This window comes from Acanthochromis polyacanthus, chromosome 11 (assembly GCF_021347895.1).
Source record: "Acanthochromis polyacanthus isolate Apoly-LR-REF ecotype Palm Island chromosome 11, KAUST_Apoly_ChrSc, whole genome shotgun sequence".
NCBI lineage: Eukaryota > Metazoa > Chordata > Actinopteri > Pomacentridae > Acanthochromis > Acanthochromis polyacanthus.
This window is the reverse complement of record NC_067123.1, coordinates 27,922,484-27,944,239: the sequence shown is the minus strand read 5'-3', so window position 1 is coordinate 27,944,239 and position 21,756 is coordinate 27,922,484. Positions and strand designations below refer to the sequence as shown.

The 21,756-nt window shown below is 39.2% G+C and overlaps 2 protein-coding genes across 2 annotated transcripts; both read left to right on the top strand.

The window, feature by feature from the left end:
• Positions 1-248: 248 nt before the first annotated feature.
• On the top strand, positions 249-7,859 carry ccdc126 (coiled-coil domain containing 126). The gene is made up of 3 exons (XM_022200602.2): positions 249-598; positions 5,392-5,987; positions 6,163-7,859. Exons 2-3 carry the CDS (start codon positions 5,750-5,752, stop codon positions 6,402-6,404), a joined length of 480 nt encoding a protein of 159 aa, XP_022056294.1. The 5' UTR covers positions 249-598; positions 5,392-5,749; the 3' UTR covers positions 6,405-7,859.
• A 1,318-nt stretch (positions 7,860-9,177) lies between these two features.
• On the top strand, positions 9,178-15,623 carry tra2a (transformer 2 alpha homolog). Its single transcript, XM_022200601.2, has 9 exons — positions 9,178-9,346; positions 10,763-10,896; positions 11,084-11,249; positions 11,809-11,862; positions 13,067-13,255; positions 13,770-13,885; positions 14,482-14,586; positions 14,671-14,741; positions 14,938-15,623. The coding sequence occupies exons 1-9, from the start codon at positions 9,311-9,313 to the stop codon at positions 14,946-14,948; spliced, it is 882 nt and encodes a 293-aa protein (XP_022056293.1). The 5' UTR covers positions 9,178-9,310; the 3' UTR covers positions 14,949-15,623.
• The last annotated feature ends 6,133 nt before the right edge of the window (positions 15,624-21,756 follow it).

Genomic DNA, 21,756 nt, shown 5'->3' with positions numbered 1-21,756 from the left:
GGGCGCAAAGCGAACTGCATAAGTATAAAAATAATAATAATAATACTAATAATAAACTAAACCGTAAACACGCAGAACGAAAGGGAAAAACAGAAAAAAAATCCATCAATAAAAATAAATCCAGGTGGACTCATTCGCTTGGTAGTTTCGTGCTCAATACTACAAGTCATTCTTTCCAAGCCAGACGCCAACAGTTAAAGGTCAAGTCAGAGACAGCAGTGTAAGACTACATTTCCCACAATTCCACAGCACTGACGCACGCCGAACACGTCCCGTGGAACCATGACAGTCAGCGCAGTTGCATGCTTGGAATTCTAGCTGCCGACTTTTGCTTTCAAGGACCTCGTCGGTTTTCAGGACAGTGGAGAAGTGGTTCGGCTTGATGATTCCCTGAGAAGAGACTCCTCAACGCGAAGTTTGGCAGCTAAACTTTTCTTTTCCGTCCTCTTCATGATATTTCCCAGCGGCAGCAGCAACAACAGCACCGGGTTGCCAAACAGCAAGCATCATTCAGTGTCAGCCAACGGCAGCGGCTGGAGCTCACTGTCGTCTCGTCCCCGCTTCTCTGCAGCCTGTAAATTTCCGCTTCAGTTTCAAGGTAGCTACTCAGACAACACAGTGGAGTTAAACGTCGTTTTTGACAGTTAAACTGCGTGTTCCGAAAATGTTTTGTCCTTTTGGTGACTGTCAAGTTGTAGCATTGTCAAGCTAACGCTTCGAGCTAACATGAAATGTTAGTGGAGTTGGAAACAGCTTCGGCTAAGCTTGAACGGCTACTAGCAATTGTATTAAAACCTGTTTTAGGTGGAAAAAGTCTCTAAACAAAATATACGAAATTGTTGAATGTTATATTTGCCATACTTCCTGTTCTTAATTTTAATTTACTTTTAAATCATTATGACAAGTTTAGCAAGTCGACATCTTTGCTATTATGACTCGTAGTTGCATTGACATGATCACAACATCTCAGTCTTAATAACTTTTACCTCATCCACCCTTTAATAGACAATTCACAGTTAATTTACTATCCACTGTTTTGTTTGATTAAGTCTGTTGCTCAGCCTATCAGCTGTCAGACCACATGTGGCAGCTGTTGTGGTCAATATTTAACCTCTTCCCTTTAGATTAGGTGGTTTGACTGGTACTGTGTGCCTTATCACTATCAGCGATTCCGCTGGGTACATTATATTTGAATAGCCTTCTAAACAAGTGGAACATGAATTTTAAGCCCTTTCCTCTAAGGTGTGCCTTTCCAGGAAACAAAGATCCGGTCTGAAAGCATGATAACTCTTTTGGTTGACAACATGTTGACTGCATAAATTGCTGTTACTTGTTTGCACATCACCTACAACAGAGAGCCCTACCTTGAACCTGAAATATTATCTGGACTTGATCTTAAATAAGATTACGGTACTTTAGTAATTGTCTGCAAACTTGTTTTACTGTTTTCATTGAATTTGATTTGTTTTCAGTGTTGAACTTTGAATGGTTGAAATCACCTCTAATCAGTATGAGATCCAAAACATGGTTCTGCATTCTCTGAATATAAACCTATGTCAACTACTTATTGAGCGGAGGGAAAATGTTGCAACACCTCAAGTGGGTGGTGGCGGTTTCTTGTAATGACTGACATATTCGACAGTCACAGAACATTTTTCTTCCTGACTCGCTGAATCTGTAACTTTCAGAAAGGCTTTGCACTTTGCTATCCCTTTCCTCCCTAGTTCTTGTCTGCTGATGCATAATTCTGCCCAGGTCATAGAGAGGACATGTTTGTGTGTGGGGGAAACATCACTAACAGATTCTGTTACCTTTCTTTCCATAATTTATCCCCTCAGTTGCTACCCCTTCTCTGACCTCAATAGAAAGTGACACTCCCACACCCAAGAGAGACTGCACAGAATGAACTTGGTGACAAAGTTGTGAAAACTGAGAAACGATCGTCTAATTTCCTCTGCATGTGCATGGTGCACTCACAGGCGGTTTGTCAGTCCAACAGCCATTATGGAGGTGGGATTAGTGAATGAATGGCCTCTATGACTCTGTCTGTTGCCCTGTCTCCTATCTGAAGCTGCATAGTGGGTCTCATGAAATCTAAACGAGTAATCGGGTTTCTGGGCTAAGTGAGCTGAAAAAGATTTGTTGGTGAGTGGGCTATTGTGCACCCTGACCCAAAGCAGCAAAGAAATCTGCCTCCTAATAATAGTTCAATAGTCTAGGAAGCCATTTTGATGTAGCCATCAGCTTTCGCCAAAAGTGATGTAGTGGATTTAGTTCTTCATCCAGCACATGTGGTGGCTTATGTATGTGTATTGGAAAATATTGCATCAATCCACCCAGAAATCCTCACAGCCACTCTGAATTAAAACCACAATGCTTAGCGGCACTGTGAGCCCAAGACAAATCAATGTAAAGGAGATACACAAATATACACAACCTCGGAATCTCTTTCATTAATATGTAAATGTATGTGTGACCTGTGTAACCTTTTACTTTTCATTGTTTAGTTTGCTACGTCAAAATGATTCAAATGAAAAATGAGATTCAGATTTTTAGTATCCTCTTTTTTTTAAAAATTAGTAGACAATTGTTTCAGTTTAAATTTTTATTTTTTTCCCCCTTTAAGTTGTTGCTTCAAAACTTTGATTTTGTAACAAAAGTGGCTCATTATTACAAGTGTCATTTCTAGTTTTATTTCTTTGTTTTTGTTTCTTGTTTTTGAACTTTATCATTAGCACCTGGGAGAGAAACCTGCACATTATTAATAAAACCCTCTAGACAACAATTTTAAAATAATACACTTTATTTTAATCATACTTTTCAAAGCTGGAGTGAAAAGGTGCTTTTCAAAAACAATAAAATATACAAAACATCCAAAAGCAACAATAAGATGGAAAAATAAGCCAATTAAAAAGTAAAAAAAACAACGGTAGTATGGCCTAGTTTGGGGGTAAAATTGAGCATGATGCAGTGATGGCTAGAAGTTGGGACTTTGCATGGCTATAGTAAGAGGATAGATGAGTTTCTGTGCAAATTTGCAGATCTCTACCACCTGTGCTACATTGACTTCAGGGTCCTTGAAAATTAGGTACTTTTCATGGGGGGCAATGTTCAGCAGTCCATATCTCTCTAAACAATGTGCCTAGAGGGCTCCCCCTGTATAAGTTATAAGCCAGTCTGGTCTAGAGCAATACTAAATGGTGCTAAGACATTAATCTGTAAGATTTCTGGTATTTTTAACACCCTTAACCCTACTCGCGAGTGGTTTTTACAAATAATTTATACATTTTGGGCAAGCCCCCCTGCTCTGTACAGACTTCTCCTGAGTGTGTGTGTTGTTTCTAGGACATCACCAACATGTGGGGAGCTTGGAGAAAAAATTTCAAGTCTCTGTGATACCCAGAAGCAGAGATATAAGCATTTTAAAACTTAAAAATTTTGGCCTGAATTATTAGAGTTTGAAAATGCCATAACTCAAAAATTATTGGGAGTATAAGCCTGTAATTTTGCACATAGTTTTTTGTCATGATCTTCCACCACCAGCACCCACAGTAAAATTGAAGATGGTGCTGCAACCACCTTCCTGAATATCTGGTGTTTTGGGATGGAATAAGCCACCTGTCAATGGAGAAATGCTGCACTGTTAAGACGAGTAAACCGTGAGTTTCTGTAGCCAGGTGGGACAAAGACCACTGGTTGGACTTTGGCCATACATCTAATCTATAGATGGTCTGATTGAACCCGAGTCTTATTGCAATGATTAAAGTCAACATTCTGATCAAAAACATCTACCAAGTTTCCCCCTGAGTGCTTCATTGTTAGTAGTCAAAGGTGGGAAGTGATACTGCTAGAAATATGGTTGTAACCAATTACCAGGACTTCCATACTATCTGTGTTTAGTTGTAAAATAGAAGCCCTCTGCTTAATTCCAGTGAGGCCAAGTTGCAGAGTTTCCAGATTGTCACAGTGGGTTTCCAGGAGTTAATGAGACATACAGCTGGGAGTCATTTGTGTAACAGTGGTAGGACTCGGCGGTGAAATGCAGAATAACATGACCAAGAGGGGAACAGAAATCAACAAAATAGGGCCAAGTTCTGAGCCCACAGGATATGAGTGCAGTTGAAGACCTTAAGCTGTTAGGAGTGACTTTGAATACTCTGATTGGTATATTTAGAAACACTTCAAATCAGTTTACTTTTATTAATTTATTCATTAAATTATGTGGACATTGCTTATTAATTAATTAATTAATTAATTAATTGGTCTATAGGCTATATTTGGAGATTTGTGTCATTACACACACACCGTCATGTAAACGCACCAAACCCGTTCAGTCAATTGGAGATTGGTGGGAAGAGGCGCATTCAAAAAGGTATTTTAAGACTGCTATTCTGGTTAACCTGAACAACAACAACAACAACACATCAGCCTCGCGCTCCAGTCTGAGTACGGTTCACATTTGTCTCCTAAACACTCTCACTAAATATGGTAGCCATAAATTAATGCATGTATAGAAATGAGCATAAATGATACGCAAAAGGTGTTGTATTGCAATTGTTTTGATAGATATTGCGACTATGTAATTGCAGTTTCATTTTTGTTGCAATCTGTACCAAACAGGCATGTTCCCTTACCTGTTCAATATTATTTTGTGGGTCAGGGCTGTAGAACCATGATATTTCATTGAAAATGGCATTTTGTGACACAGTATACCTTAATTTAAAAAAAAAACACTAGAAAAGCACTCAGAGCGCAGTAATCCACCAAGGCTGCTCATTCCTTGTATCATTTCCGACAGATAAGTCCCAATAAGTGCGCAGCGATCGATGTTGAAGTAGGATTGTAATCATGTGATCGTCAGCAGGCAGCTGACGTAGTGTTCACTTGTTGTCATAGTTACAATGACTCCGTGCCGTGATCAATGATGTATAAATCGTGGATCCAGACTATAAGTGCAAAAATCTAATCAATTGGTCCTTGTGTCATTTCTGACCTTCACTGAGTATGTCATGTAAATCTGTTTATAAATAATGTTGCTAACAGACAGACAAACCAGTGCCTTCCTTGGCGGAGTTAAAATATGGTAATGGTACAGTTAAACCACAAGCTCAGGAGACAGAAATAATTAATTAGAATATTGAGTCATTTTCAATTTTTTGATCAAAAAAACTAATGTAGAGGCAATACCCCAAATGTGAATACTTGAAAAATAAACTGAGAAATAATTCCCCAGTTATGAAGTAACTGAAAAAACAAGGCTCATGTTTCATTTGTTTAATTTTAATAGTGAGAATTGTACAAAGAATTGAAGAAGAGCTACAGACTGTGTTTTTCATGTAGTGGTTTACTATTAATCATATGTACCTATTTTTTCGTACTTCTCTAATACAGGCAAAAATGTCTGCAGACCCTCTGACTGACCACCCAGTCTGCACTGGTGACTTGGTGTTAGACATCCTGCAACCAAAGCACCTTTCCAAAACCCCCTGACTGCTGGGGTGTATGGGCGTCCTTCCTTCTGCTTGCACTTCCTGGCCTCTGCAGTTGCTCAACACGCTCTCATCTCCTCTTAGGAGGTTTTAAGAATGCTATGTAGCAGATTTTAACCTCTGATTTCTTTGTGGATAAGAACAGCTGAAACGGTAATTTCTCTGCACACTGTCACCCTGCTTTATTGATATCACAAGACAAGACATTCAGCCTCCGGCCAGGCCTCTATAGCCCCCTTCCCTTTCACCACCCGAGTACCATGCTGGGTACACTCCTGCGGAGGAACATGTCCCAGAAGCTGAGTGTGCTGCTGCTGGTATTCGGCCTGGCATGGGGACTTATGCTGCTGCGCTACACCGTGCAGCAGCCTCGCCATCAAAGCAGCGCTGAGTTACGTGAGCAGATACTGGAGCTTAGCCGGCGATATGTCAAAGTCCTGACAGAAGAGAACCAACATGCACCAGGTGGGCCACAGGGAACCTCTATGGCTGGTTATGGTAAGCATTTTAGACAAATTTATAAATGCTGTGCAGTGCATGTTTTGTATTTTACAAACATAACATTACTTGCTCGCTTCTGTGTGGAAATGTATGTGATTTACTCTGTTGAAAAAAAAATCAAAGTCAAACTCATGCTTTCTTCCACCTCTTTCCCATCCATTTACACAAACAGCTGATCTGAAGAGGACTATTGCTGTTTTACTGGATGACATTCTGACACGGCTGGTCAAACTGGAGGGGAAAATAGAATTGGTGGTCAATGCCTCTTCCACAAACACCTCCCACACAGCAGGGGGCATCGTAGCCTCCGCTCCCGCTGCCCTGCAGAAAGCCTCAAAGCAGGAGACACCAGGCAGCCACCCAGGGACGTCACGCCTTCACCCACACGTCCCTAATAGGCATCGACCACTCTGAGGAGGCTAGTTTTGATAGTTGTAGCCATTTTTTCCCCAGCACATTACACTTTTCCATCATTTATCACTGATGTAACAACATCAGGCTAATGAAGCAATAGGGATACTTATGGACATCCAGAGACTTAAAAAGCAGGATGCACCTCAAAAATGTTCTGTCAAGTCCAAGAGAAGAAAGAGAACCTTTCTATTCTCCGGCCTATCATATGCTGATATTTATTTTTTTTACTGAGACTATTCAGCACTTGTTTTTATATGTTCATTGCCGAATTTATTTTGCATACATTTCTGTTGTTTTTTTTTCTTTAGAGAGTTATGTTTGAACGTTGTGCAAATGCGAAGGGGCAAATGCATTGAACTGAAACTCACTTTCGAACACTTTATTATCAAACTGGCTTAAAATCCTCCCCGTCTACAGATAAACCATTATACAATACTGCTTCAACATATCAAAATACTCAACTAAACCGTACACTCATGATAGTTAAGAATAGCTGCATTTTAGTTCATAGCTGGCACGATTGCTAAATACTGTCAGAATAAGGTTTCTCTTTTAGCTCACACAAAATAAGGACTTTAAGAATAAATAAACAGTTTAGTTCACTTATAACAGATAATCCAAAGAATATTACTGCAATCCATGAGAAGGCAATATAAGTATGTATGTGCTATAGATGAGGTTTGTGGAGAATATGAAGGAATGATGCCTATTTGCCGCTGCAGACCTGTGTGAAAGTGCGTGCTTGCTTTTGTCTCACTTGAAATCCAATGTTTCCCTTGCACCATGTTGAGAAATGGATGAATTCAGATGTTGCTGGAACAGATTGAATGTACTGTGCGGACAGTCTTTAGCTCTGTAATGCTGGTAAGATGACTGATCTACTGCTTACCCATGTTCAGGGTTCACGTTGCACTGTGACCGTAGAGATTTTCTAAAAATACCGGGTTCACCCAACTTGGACTTTAGGGATATTTAAAGAGAGTTTCTGGAATATTCATTCTTCCAGCCTTCCTGCTGCACCTTAGCATGGTTTCTGTAATACTGATAAAAGCTGGTAAAATACCTCACCATGTCCTGCCCAGAGGAAGAAAATCTGTAATTTGTTCATCATGACGCTTGTTAACGTGATGACTTTATTCTGCCACACAAATGAGCGACATTTTTACCAACATCATTTGGGAATAGCATGAGACCTAGTCAATGTGGATGAAGTACTCAATTATGAAGACAAAAATTCATTAAAGCTTAAACCTTGCTGTGTAAGGTTGCTCCCAGAAATGTAACTGTATGTTAAGGTCACTACACTAAATTATTGAGTTGGGCTTCGACTGTGTGTGTCTACACTGAGTGATGCCATAAATGTACCGTGCTTCTAATGCTGAAGAAGAAAATATGAGCCAGGGAGCTGCCATGACAAGATAGCTTTACTAATAAACCCACCTCATGGAAAAATTACTGATGAGACTAATTTACGTAATTTGCTTCTATCCAAATTGTTTAGTGGCTCACAAGGATGGCAGCCTCCACGAGTACGTAAGAGTGGTGTCTTTGTGTAAGTAAATATATGAAAAGGGCTTTTCAGTTTGGTTGTGATCAACTGATTTAAAGCTACTCTATTGCTACTTTTAATGTAAAATATGTGACTACTCACTGCTGATCGTGGGAGGCCATTAACCTTCCGCCTACCAACATATTTACCATACAAGGACTTCTGACTTGGGTTCCCGGGGGACCCGAAGAACAAACAACCAAAGACACAAACATCATAACAAAATGTTAGCTTATTTCTTCCCAAAATATTAGTTATGTAATATTGTCATCTGGGAAAAAAGAACTGGTTTATTTTTGGAAAGTTGCAGCTAACTTGTTTATTGTGGGAAAATGAAAATACATTTCTTAACTAAAAATGGCAGATTTTCTGTGAAGTACAATCCACTTCAATAGCTTATTTACCATTCTTTGATTCTGGCATCTTTACATTGTCAGTGATTTTGGGCAAAGTTTATTTCTGTTACATTTATAATGATCAAAAATTCAGGAATGCAAAATCTGACCAGTCATGATCTGCTGATTGTTTCCCAAAATAATTAGTAAAACTATGTTATTATTTGAGAGGTAGCCAGACACCTCTTGGAGGTCTGAGAAACCGAGCTGACTTACTCAAAAATGGTTATATTTGTGTTTTCTTCTCCCTCTGCTTCAAAAGAAGATTCTGGCTCTCATAAAGAAAACACGGTCAATCTGAGATCACGCCTCGTCTGTGAACTGTTCATAACTGCACTATGGCCTTAACTTTTGGAATACACTGAAGAATGAAGGCTCAGGAACATGTTAATTTTCACCTCAAACTGGTGTGAAATTGGGTGCGAGAAACCTGCAGCTCTGAATATGGAATAATCTCTTTGGAATAAGAGCCGCACCTGAGGATCTAAGACTGCAAGCTGGCACACGTTTTGGCCACGCAGCCTGGTGCCAGAAACAGTCAACACGAAATATAACACTGTGGTACACCACACATAGTGTGAGGTGAAGTACAGGAATAATTACTGATTAACTTTTTTTTCAGCGTGTGAAATCAATATAGTGCTGTGTTGGTATTTTTTAAAACTAATAATTAAAACAGCAACAAAACTATTTATTATGACGTCTCATTAGCCAAAATGATGGAAATTGCGTGTTAAACGTTATCATTGTGTCTACAGCCGTGGTGCGTTCAGGTACGCCGTGTATTACATTAAGGAGGCGTAGAAGACAGGAAGTGACGTAGACTCTGCGGCACATAAACATACCACCCACATTACGCGCCATCTTCTAGCTAATAACCGGTCGTAAAAAAGGGTTGCGTTAGACCTGACTGCAGTTTCTTTTTCTTTCAAAATACTATTTTTCATTAGCTATACTGAACAATGAGTGACATTGAGGACGGAAACTACGAAAGACGGGTAAGTAGTTACGTTAAGTGATATCAAATACCTGCCTTTCTTCCTTTTTCTTTCTTTGTGGCTTCCCATAAAGGAAATTGGTTGAGTTCACCACTCATGTAAGCTATGAGCTTAATGCAGACTTAATACGTATCGTTTGCTAGTGTTACTTCTATCATAGAGGCAGAAAAATATATATTTTTTGTCTGCCTCCAGCTAACAGAGTGAACGAACGTATTTTTATACGAACGGTTCTGCTAACAAGACCGCTTCAACCAGGTCCCACTAACGGTGGCTAGCTTGCAAGCTTGCTAGGTAGCCACCGCTAGCTCAAAATGACCAGGGTTAAAGCTTAAACTGCCCCTCTATACTCCTTAAGTTAAATTTATTGCACATGACGTTTTCATAAAGATAAATTAATTCCAAGCCATTTGAGATGTTTGCACGATGTCCTGCAATGCAGGTAGTGCTACCATTGCTGCAGCCATTGTTGGACACATGAAGTTTTGTTTTGCTTTAGCATGTCATTGTATCAGATGTAGTTCTAAGCCACTCCTCCTTCTCAGCTTTCATTCTCTGATTAAGCAAATGGAAACATTGCTAGAATACACTGATGTAACTTTGCTCATTGACATTATTTCTGGAATATTAAAACGTAATGTAGCAACAATGTAATTGTACTGCATTCAGTGTTCCTTTTCATTTCTTTGAAGACATTCTCCTTTTCTTAAACCAATGATCTTAATTTTTATTGAATGTTCTTTTTTCATTAAGGTTATTGAACGTGAAGGATTTGAAGAGTTTTATCCAAGAATGATGAAGAAAAATTTCAAGATAAAAGAAGGCTAATGAAAACATTTACAGAGCAGAACATAGAAGTGGAAAGGGAGGAAATGTGACGGAAGAATGGTGTCATAGACACACTTGCAGTGTAAATGGCTAAAATGAAACAGACCTGGAATCAGAAAATGAGAAAACTGAAAAAAGAAGAATGAAGAAGGATAGAAATCCTGAGAGAAGGGAGTAGCGTGTAAAGAATCTGGAAGAATGAATGTGTCCCTAGGTTAAGTAAATATACTGTTTGTGTCACAAATGTCTTTTCTCTGCCATTGCTCCTTTTCTGTAACGTAAAAATGCATGTTTTATATATTTTTTTCCCTTTATGGCCTAGGTGGACATGGATATAGACCTGTCATGTACATTTGTTATATATGTTAAAAATATGCTACATTGCAAACCAAAGATTTATCTATTAAGTTTACAAGATTACTAACCCTTTTCTCCACAGTACATAAGCTGTACATTTAGACAGATGTATTATTTGTGTTACACATGCACTACCATATTTCACTACTCTATGTATGATTGTTTTTCTATATAAAAAAAATAAATGAATCCGTCCAGGAGAAAGTTGTTAACATGCTGTTGTGGCAATAGGGGTCACGGTCCCCATCTAAATCGGATCATGGGATTCCAACTCGGGCCAAGTCAGAGAGCAGGTCAGGCTCCCCGAGTCCATCCCGGGCCTCCAAACGCTCTGAGTCCAGATCCCACTCTCGGTCAAAATCTAGGTATGTGGTTGCCTTTTATCTCTGACCTCTGTGGTATTATAATTACATCATTTCAGCAAACAAGTAAATGGTGATCAGGGTAGAAATATGTCGTTTTATTGCCGGGTGCTTTGATTGTTGCCCTTTGTTTTCACGTCGTAACTTTGTTGTTTATTGTACCATTAAATTCAGCGCCTCTTTTTTTCAGGTCTCGTTCAAGGCGGCACTCAAACCGCCGCTATAGCCGCTCTCGCTCTCGGTCCTATTCCCACCGGAGGAAGTCCCGCTCTCGTTCTTACAGCCCTGAATACCGCCGCCGGAGGAGCCAGAGTACTTCCCCTATGTCAAACCGGCGCCGTCACACTGGCAGCAGGGTGAGTGTGACGAGATTTGAAGATGGAGCAAAGTACAGAAGGTGATGAAAGGAATACAGATGGACACCCATTTTTATAAGTTGCTGATGTTTTGAACTTATTCAGATTTTTGGGGAGATTAGCTTATTGTACATCTTAGCTTGTAAACTGTACGGTCTGTTACTGTATAAATTGAATAAATAAGGAGTCATGCTAAAACTGTTTTGGGAGGGATTTCTTGAAAAGAGACATTGCCTGTAAGTGAATGTTATGCTACATTAGACAGATTATGATTTGAAGCTGCTACCTGCTTTCACAATCATTAAGCTAATCTCACCAAATTGTTTTTCTTTGACTTTTTCATTTTTATTTGTTATATCTTTTCTGATATTTGAAAATGCATTGACAAGACTTGTTTGCTAGACATTTCAGCTGTTAAAAGTCAATGAGTTTATCTTTCTGTCATGTGGAAGGAAGTATTATTATCAAATGACTGTGGTAAGTGCTGTGGGAATCCACTTTAATATGACGTTTAATAACCCCTTTGATTAATCTTCCCCTCCTTTCATTATATCAACAGAGCCATGACTTCACAAAAGAAGCATACAGTCATGGGGGTGATGCTGATGTTAGGGTATGTGAACCTTCAGACATGTTTTGGGAAACGGTAATGTAATGTTTGTGTGTGGATTAAAGTTTCTGCTCCCATTGTAGAGCTGGATTAGGCATAAGAGTGTAAATTAATGGCATATAGCTGGATGTTTTTAGACAGAGGGCCAGTTTGGGAAGTGGTTTGCAAATAAAATGACAGATTACACCTAATTTATATTTGGATCATCTACCTAATTAAAGTAAATTTTGTTTAACTATTGCAACATGTTCTTTCGTGTTTCTATATTTATGTTCTATACTTATAATCCATAGGAAAGTTTTCTGTGTTAGCTGACCTCATGTTCATTAAATTGTACCAAAAACAGTATTGACTTGAGTGAATGCAATTTTCATACATTTTAGTTATACTGTGCTTTATCTTTTTCACTATGAAATGAATTGGGAAAGCATTAATAGAGAAAATTATGTATGCAAAATAAATGTACTTTTTAAGTTGTTGAATTCTAAGCCTTAACCGACAACTGACAATCTACCTTTATTTAATTACACAGGCCAAATGTTTTGACCAAAATACTAAAGGAAAATACAGGTTCAAACCTGCTGTTGGGAAAGTTACATTTTACATTTGGAGGCATTGATGTTTAGTAAAAACAGAACTGAACATAATAACGTTTTACTTTCTGTATTTATGCTAAGTAAATGGTAAAGTGAATACATTTCTTTGGTGAAATGGTTTTATAGTATGTTTAAGTCTCCCTGTGACATGTTTCTGAAAGCAGTTTAAGGGGTTATTAAAGCTGTCATAGTTCACCCACTGAGAGTAACTAACAACTGATTTTCAACACCCCATTTTAAAAACCTAGATTACTAGCTTTTTAGTAGCAGACCAATAACTGCCTCAGTGTAAGCTAGAAAATATTTTCTGAAAGTGTATATGCAGTGTAGTTGGAGTGGTGTTTTCTCTGTAAACACTACAAACCTGATCTTACGCAGCCAATGTATACATAAGAAGGTTTTACAAGTTGTATAGTAATGTGTTCTTAATGCTGTCTTGTTTTCTTTAAGTGTTTCTGTGCCCAGTGCATTAAACATGTAAAAAACTGCTGTGGACATGAAGTATGTTTTGCCTGCTAAATCCAGTGAATGGATTTTGTATGCAAATCATTAGATGGGTAGATGTGGTAAACCACACCATCAGCTCTGACCCTTATTGTTGACCTTTCCAGGCGAACCCTGATCCGAGCACATGCTTGGGGGTATTTGGCTTGAGCCTGTACACGACAGAGCGTGACCTGAGGGAGGTGTTTTCCCGCTATGGTCCTCTGGCTGGGGTCAACGTGGTGTACGATCAGCGCACGGGTCGCTCCCGTGGCTTTGCCTTTGTTTACTTTGAGAGGCTTGAGGATTCCAAAGAGGTATGGAAAACATTTGTGATTTTATTTTATTTTTTAGATAAGCAATAATCTCCAGTCTGGGTCTTAGTGACTAATTTGTTTTGTTGTCGTTAACTGCAATCTTCAGGTGTCCAGAGTCAACGTGTTCCCTAAATACTAGCTAGATTGAAAAGTGGTATGGACTTAAGTCCAAGAGCAAAAAGTATATGAAGGTCCAGCTTTAGTTATTAGAGTGTTTTTTTATGCTATTTTATTTTTAAAACTATTATTCAACATCTGTATGTAGTAATCAGCTAATTCAGGTTGTGTGACTCCCCCTTTTCACTTGCACACTTCTTCACTAGGCGTGATTACATGGACATACCACTAGGTGTCTGCCTTGCCTTAAATTCCCTTATCTACCTTTATGCGTCCCATAGCATGGGTTTGAAGCGTGTCATGTTGGTGGGCCAACACTTGTGAATTCCAGTTTTTATACAGAAGAGCTTACAATAGTCTGATAACCTTTCTGTCCTCTTCTTCTTGTGGTTCCCAGGCAATGGAGCGAGCCAATGGCATGGAGCTGGACGGGAGGCGCATCAGAGTGGATTACTCCATCACCAAACGTCCCCATACCCCCACACCAGGAATCTACATGGGCCGACCAACTCAGTAAGATCAACACTAATGTCAGATCTAGCATAGCTGTTTCCTTAACTTATTGTGTGGCATCTGTTATTCATCACATTGAAGTTTCCTGGAAGTTTAAATGTACATCTGAGCCGTAAAAAAGAACAAACTGGGATGAGAGCTCACTCTTATCATTTTTGTATTAATTTTTGCATCCTTTCCTGGAACATATTTGTGATTTGCACTTTGTATCAGTTTCAACACAGTGCTCAGTAGGGATGGAAAGTTTCAAATGATCAGATCCATCAGAATTGGATGCCTCTAACTTGATTCTTTCTATCAATGCAGGCATGTTTTTCTGACAGTTGCACATTGCAAGACAATGGTTAAACAGTGGGGCTTTTGCATACCTGCATCACATGCTTGTCCTTGTTTCAGTTCTGTTGATGGTGAAAACCTGTGTAGGCTACCGTCTTTCCACACAGAAATGAATAAGGGAATTGATAAAGACTTCAACCAGTGAGCAGAGTAGAGATAAAGGCGCTGTTATCACCAGCTTCTCAATTCCCATCCCTAGTGCTGCATTTCTGAAGAGACCAAAAGTCATGGTGCACTTTTTAATTATTTTATCTCAACAGCAATGGTGGAGGTGGTGGCAGCAGCAGCAGGAGAGGGCGCGACTCCTACTATGACCGCGGCTGTGAGCGCTATGACAGATACGACGAATATGAATACAGATATAGGTGAGTAGTAATTGATGAGTACAAAGTCAGTGTTGCGCTGTTACATGCCAAAGAGCATTTTATATTTTCTTTGTCTCTTTGCAGTCGCAGGCGCTCTCCATCACCCTACTACAGTCGATACAGGTCTCGCTCACGGTCTCGCTCCTACAGCCCACGTAAGTGTGAAGAAAAATGCATAAAGAAGAAAGCTTGTCTATCTGCATCTATTGTCATTTTCAGACATGAAATCAGGCTGCTATGAGGCATATTTGAACACATCTATGTACCGTACTCGTGAAAGTTGATAAAATCTTAGTTGCATGTTGTTGTCTTGAACCTGTACTAATGCTCATTTTCTATTTGTTTTTGCAGGACGATATTAAGTTTCTTCTTTCAGTACTCAGCTTCCCTCCAACAGTTGATGGTGTGTGATTCATCAAGGGGTTTCAGAGGGGAACGTTTTGAATAAGCATGTCTATATGAATAGAACTGTTAAGTTTGAGGTAGTTCTTGTTTACATGCAATAGATGTCTTAATTTTTAGACATTTTGATGCATCGATGTTGAGTGTGAGCAAAGAGCTCAGCGACTTTTGCTTAATCTGGCTTCATTCATCGACTTGCGTCCTTCCTCCTCGCTTCATTTTCTACAGCGCGGATTCCCTTGTTTTTGTTAATTGGGAGTTTATCAGATTTATCTCACTGATCTCTGTTAACATTGTCTTCATGATGGGGAAAGAAAGATTTCTAAAAATACTGGTGACACTTGATTTTACAGCCTGTATTAAGTAGTTCTAAGAATACACTCTGTGTGTACAATGAAAAATAACGGATGTATCCTAATTTTACTTGGCGTTAATTGAGTTTGCTGGTAAGTAGCAGGTAACTGTGGCTGTAAAATTAATTGTGACCAACAACCAGTAGTTGGGTCTCTGCTCACATTCAGTCACTTTTTTGGACAAGGGAAGTCATTGTTTGAGTTTTCAGAGTTTTAATATCATGTATCACATTTTTTATTGTTGTTTCTTTGTATGGAAATACAAATATATGAAAAACTTTATCTTGCTAAGGTGTTTTTCTGACTTAATATGCATCAAATTGAGATTTATAGTAGTTGTATGGGTGGGAGGTAATGCTGTAAGTTCAGTGGGTGAGGTGGGAAAACAAGAGTTTCACAGTAAACGACCAGTGCCAATGTGTTATGCATAATACTCTTAACACAAATCTAAAGTAGTTGAGCTGTAGTCACTGTATGAAACTACAGTTTTTTCTCCATACATCTAGTTTGTCATAATTCAGGCTACACCAATGGAAAAAGTAAACGCAAAGACATTTACCAAGCTTTAATACACAAGGTCTCCATGTGAAAACAAGCAATAGGTAATGCAGCACAATACATATTCACAGTAACACAAAGGAGCTGAAATGGTGGGTACTGAAATGCAATAACTTCTTTGCTTTCATGCCTTTGAAATGCTCTTAACCTGAGTGAGAACAGTTTAAATGTCTATAGTGCTGATTTGTGCTTTACGTTACCAAGATGACAGAACATGGTCAAGTATGTTTTTACATTAGACAATGCCACCAGTCCTACAGAGACAGAGGTTCAGATTTTGGATTGATACAAATTGAGATCAACCAGGATCTTAACGCTGAGTGGCTAATCACAAAAGTAAACCTGGAGGAATGGAGGAGCTCTTTGTCTGTAGACCATGGGCCCAATAATAAGGCGCTTCATTCCAAGGGGGTTAATAATCACTGCTGATATTTCATGGGGCCCCTCAGAATTATGCGTTTATTCACACTGATTCAGAGGTAATTCTTCGGGTTCCAAGGTAAACCGCTAGCTGGAAGGATACAAAGGTCAAAGTATGAGGTCTTTCTCAATAAAGACTCGCCGCCAAGGCATTCTCAGACATGTCTACGTATGCGCCTGTTTTCACCTTTGATATTTATTCTGCGTGAAGTTGCATTTTTAAGTTTGAATAACAGCAGGTAAATTATGAGTGCTTCATTCTATGGCTACATCTGGGGTCGTGTAGTGATAAATGCATTGGTTCTTCATCACTGACATTACATTATATGACACAGGTGTCATGGCAGGGGTCGTTTACCAACAGGCTGACCAGTAGGGGACAGCCTGGCTAGATATATGCACTACTGGGGCTCCATGTAGACAAAATTCACCTATAAAAGTCAACATAAATATTCAGAAAAGAAAAAAAAGGCACATACGCATTGTTTTTCAGGCTCAGAAAACTTCTAAGCAGTAAGAAACTATTTACGTAGAGTTGGCAGCCCACACCTACTATTTCACAAAAAAAGATGAGATCCTAGCAGTGTGTGTTGAGAAAACACATAATTTTTATCTTTTCTGAATCCTTAATGAGCTTCATCATGTACTTTTACTGTAGAGGCCATTGTTTTACAATAGTGACCCAAACACACACAAGTTCTACACCAGGAGCAACCTGTAGCTGTAACATGTTTTTGTGTCCATATTGAAACTGGGTTGTTACTCTGGTAATGTACAGGACAATGTCCGAAGGTTAACTGGCAGCAGCTTGCTCATGTATACGGTTTAAACGCAGGAAGGCTGGTGGGGGATGCAGGCTTAAATTCTCCACCTCTGACTTGTTCACGTCTGAGCAGTAAACATAGGGTTCCACTTAGACTCACATATATGAATATTTAGTCCACATGATGATTATCTTACTTATTAATCAGACTTTGGAGGATATATAGGTCCAAAAGAAATATAGCATAACTATTTTTTTACCATTTGGGTGTGGGGTTTTGTCAAATTCGCAACATTAGTGAACAGAAGTGATCTTTTTGGGGGTTAAAGACATTTATATATTTATTTCTAAAAGAAATTAGAGCAAATTAAACACAAAGCAGTACTTTTTCTGCAGTAAATGTTCTTTATTACTTTTTTAAAAACATGAGCTCATTTCTATCAACATAAAACAATCAAAAATTCCTCATCAATTTAAAAACTATTTGAAACTTGAAATGTTTTGTACATATTTACACCTCAGATTTAACTTCCATCAGCAATCCACAAACAGCACAAAAACTTCATTATTCTGCTTCAACATTTAAAAACTTTCTGGTTAAAAACCTGTTAAAATACACAGAAATCATTTGTATTTCTTCATGACAATAAATACCCCAAATCATCAAGTTAATATAGAATTACACCATAATACTTTTACTGTAATATTTAAGATCCAAATGCAGTAATTAACAGCTGTATTTCTAGTAGGAGAGAATACACAACTTAGGTCATTCCAGAAACAGCAAATAATACACTTAATCTTTTACAATAAACACAATCTAATGTGAAATTCCAAGTGTAAAAACTTATAGCACAACTAATCAAGTTTCTCTCCTCTTTCAAAAAACAACATATCAAAGAAGATGATTGCTTTTGAGCTGATTAGGGAGAAATTTCTGTCAACACAGTGTAACTAATCAATCAAGGTGCTGAAAGCAGAAAACAACAGCAGCCAAAGAGGAGTTTTCCTTCAGGCAAGACAAAGCCTCATGCTAAAGCATGGCCGTACAGTATAGCTGCAATGTGTGACAAAGTCTGCAAATATTCATGTGACTGTACGAGAAAACACCCACTTTTGTTCCATACGAACATGTGCTGTTAATCTGACCAAAAGGCTTCAGGAGCAAAAAAAAAAATCAGGCATCTCCACATCTCAGTAAAATTAAAAAAAATCAACAGATGTTTGTTACATTAAGCTACATTTTTTTTTGCAGAAATAGTGAAAAATTAAAACAAATAAAGAACATCCAGTTACTCCTTTTACACACCATGCAACGTATGAAATGCAGTGCACAGAATTTCACCAAATTAGCAGCTTTAAATATATATTTCACTAAAAATACAGGGAAAGTTGCTGCACACAGACAAAACAATAGGATGGCGGTGACTGCGTAAGGCTGCTATTAATAGCTTTTAAAGCTGTTCTCAGCAAAACAAAAGAACTCTTGATTCGTGTAAAAATACCCCCACATTTAAATGATCTTTTCATTTGCTGCTGAAGTGGATTGGATCAACTTTTTTACTCTAATTTCCAAGATTTGACTGAACAGAAAGTGCAGGGTGACGAGAAATCAGGAAAAAGCTGCAGCTTCTTTACAAGCTTAACCCTATTAAAAATAACAGAGATGCTAACAGAAATATAGTTGCTCTTTCTGCATTTTTACCAACAAGTGTTAACTCCTTAATTTCTGCTTTTAAACAGAAATATTCCTTTGGCTTGTGTTTTGAAGAGGGGGGCACAAACCGCCATTTTCTAATGAGATGAAGGGTGTCATCCCAGCAGCAGAATCTGTTGAGCAAACACATTTTTTCTTGTCTCTTTGCTTTTGGTTTGCTTCAGCTTTGGAGGCTGCCTTAAAGGCACTTGTTGGCGGCAGAAAAAGCTCAGTGTGAAGCCCGGGTCCTTGCATTAAGCAGCGATAAGGAACATTGTGTTTGCATCCAGTGAGGCTCTCCTCAACATGGCGTTCACCAACACTGTTCCCTGACTCTGTCCGAAGCGGTCAGCCACTGGGTTTTTATAGCTTCCAGCTCAAGTTGGAAAGAAAACATTGTTACAGATGTTGAAATTTTAAACAAAATAAATACAAATAAAAGCAGTCTCACCGGTCAAACAGAATCCCTTGATTCACTGTAGCCTAAAAGGGTTTTTTTTGTGAAAGAGCCTTGGCGACGTAGACTATATCTTGGAGTGAGGCCAGCAGCTCAACAAAGTTGGGCTATAAGCTGCGTTTTTTTTTTTGCTTCTCTCATTTTACTTAAACAATCTCTTCCCTCTAGAAATAACCTCGACTATGTTTAACCAGATCGATTTTGTCAGTTCTCTCTCCCTGCACTGACACTAACCGCTGCAATCTTCCCACATAGGATGCTGTCTAGTCTGAAACTTTATGTCAGTTTGGCCCCCTATGGAATTTGTCCATAGCGAGGAGTCCTGAAACTGGGGGCGGGGAGACTTTCTGTACATTCCTCAGCGATACATTCACTACTCCTCCTGCAGAGCCCTTTAGCCGCACACTCACACTCTCTCTCACTCACACACACACTCACACACATACTCGGACAGGCTGCAGCCATGCATCAGTTCATTTAAACCGACAGACCATCCGAGCACTCACATGGCCGCTGTCTCTATACGTTCAGCTCTGCAGAGGACAGCCATGCACACAAAACACAAGCTCCCCTCCGTTTCGTTACTTCAGTCGCGGCTGTAATCATCAAAGCCAAATGAACCGGGTTATAAAAAATTGTACGAGCCCAGCTAGGCCAATGGAGAGCGCCCGTGCTGGATAAATCAGCAGATACACAGGGAATATATGGATCCTGAAAGTTCTGGAACAACTTTTTCAGAGGAAGTTGAAACTTGAAACAAATTCTAAAAAGGTTAAAAGTGAGTATTAGACGTCGCAAAAGCGACCTTTAAAGGCTCCCTTTTATTCCCCGCTAGTTTAAACTATTTATAGGAGCCCCCCGTGAATGTAAACACAACATAAAGTTCCAGAAACGCAGACAACCGTTATAAAGGAGGGGGGGAAAGAGCCGCGGATCCGGTTCCTGGCTCGTGTTTCGTTACATCTTTATGCCTTATGATGACAAAGCCAAAGAGAGGAAACACGGCAAGGAAAATGCATAATTGGCGCCCTGATTCATATAGAATAGTCGAGCCGAGGAGCCAATGAATGAGCGCGTTGAGGCCGAGCCAGCAGCAGTAGTACGGAGCGGGGCTGCGGCGCGCTGATTGGACGGCGGGCTCGACCAATCGGAGCGCTCGGTGTGTTTGCTCAGCAGCAGAGGGGTGAACCCACTGAGAGCAGCCATGGCCCCAGTGTGAGCCAGTGGCTGAAGGGCCCACTAAACCAACACTGCCTTTGTAACCTGCTTTACATGAATATGCACACCTAGGCTTATTCATTAGCAAACACTGCAGGGACACGGCACTATCATCTCAGCCCTGTGCAGGGGCAACGGCGAGGCTGCAGCAGAGGCTACACCCAACCCCAACCCCACTTTTCACACGCTTTACATTTTGTCATTTATATAAAAAGGACACAGCAAATACGAGCTGTGTAGGTTACAATAAAAATAAAAAAACCAACAACACACATTTGGAAGGAAACTGCCGGAATGACAATGCGATTATGTAACTTTTTCCAGCTTAGGGTGTTATATTTGCACTCTAAAATTCATATTTTGCATATAATATAATTATATTATATTTAAAATATACAATTGTAGAAACTAAAATATGCCCCCTACGTATGTTCACACACGATCCAGACAGATTACACACACTGCGCGCCACACATCCTGTCACATGTTCTGTGTATTGAGCGCATGTGAACACTTACACAGTCCAAACCTCAGTTTAAAGGTGATGGGGTCAAAGTTGAACTTTAAGGTTATGTATATGCTAAATATAGACAGATACACTCTTGTTTCCACTTTATTCTGTACACAAATCCTAAACTAATGCTAACTATGTGCTGTCTTCTTGGGTGTTTTTTGTTGTTGTTGAGTTGTTCTTGATTCTATTTAAAACAGGCACTGATTCAACTTTATGGTCAGCTACAGTTTTGCTGCAGTTGAATTATACTGCAGACTTAAAAGTGTTTTTAATATTTCGTCCGCTGTATTTACATCAACAGGGGGCTTCCAAATATTAGATACACCACTCATGGTAATGCAGTACAGCACGGCAAACTACAGTCTTCACAATGATACAACCTTAATTCGGGTAGAACGATAGATAGATAGATAGATAGATAGATAGATAGATAGATAGATAGATAGATAGATAGAAAATATACTGTAAGAAGCTTTTATACTTCCCTTTCCTCCTTTAAAATCTATTATTAGACTGCATTAAATGATAATCATGTGACCTCTGAGTATGCATTTTCATTTTAGGACCCGTCTTGTTGAGAAACTTATACAACTTCTACTTTGACAGTGTATCGACCTTTCCCCATCAACAGGTATGTATCCATTCGCCTCTCAGTCCTTAAAAACACGAACTGTATCGTTTTTTTTTTTTTTTTACCTGCAGCGTCCAAAGCCCAAACTCTAGGCCTACGACTATGGATTCCAGAAAGACCTTATTGATAGTTGTGTAACGTTTTAGACATGAATTTCA

Coding starts and splice junctions, on each gene's coding strand:
- tra2a (XM_022200601.2), top strand. CDS start 9,311: ATGAGTGACATTGAGGACGGAAACTACGAAAGACGG. Junction 11,863..13,066: donor GGGGTGATGCTGATGTTAGG/GTATGTGAACCT, acceptor TGACCTTTCCAG/GCGAACCCTGATCCGAGCAC. Junction 13,256..13,769: donor GGCTTGAGGATTCCAAAGAG/GTATGGAAAACA, acceptor TGTGGTTCCCAG/GCAATGGAGCGAGCCAATGG.
- ccdc126 (XM_022200602.2), top strand. CDS start 5,750: ATGCTGGGTACACTCCTGCGGAGGAACATGTCCCAGAAGCTGAGTGTG. Junction 5,988..6,162: donor AACCTCTATGGCTGGTTATG/GTAAGCATTTTA, acceptor TTACACAAACAG/CTGATCTGAAGAGGACTATT.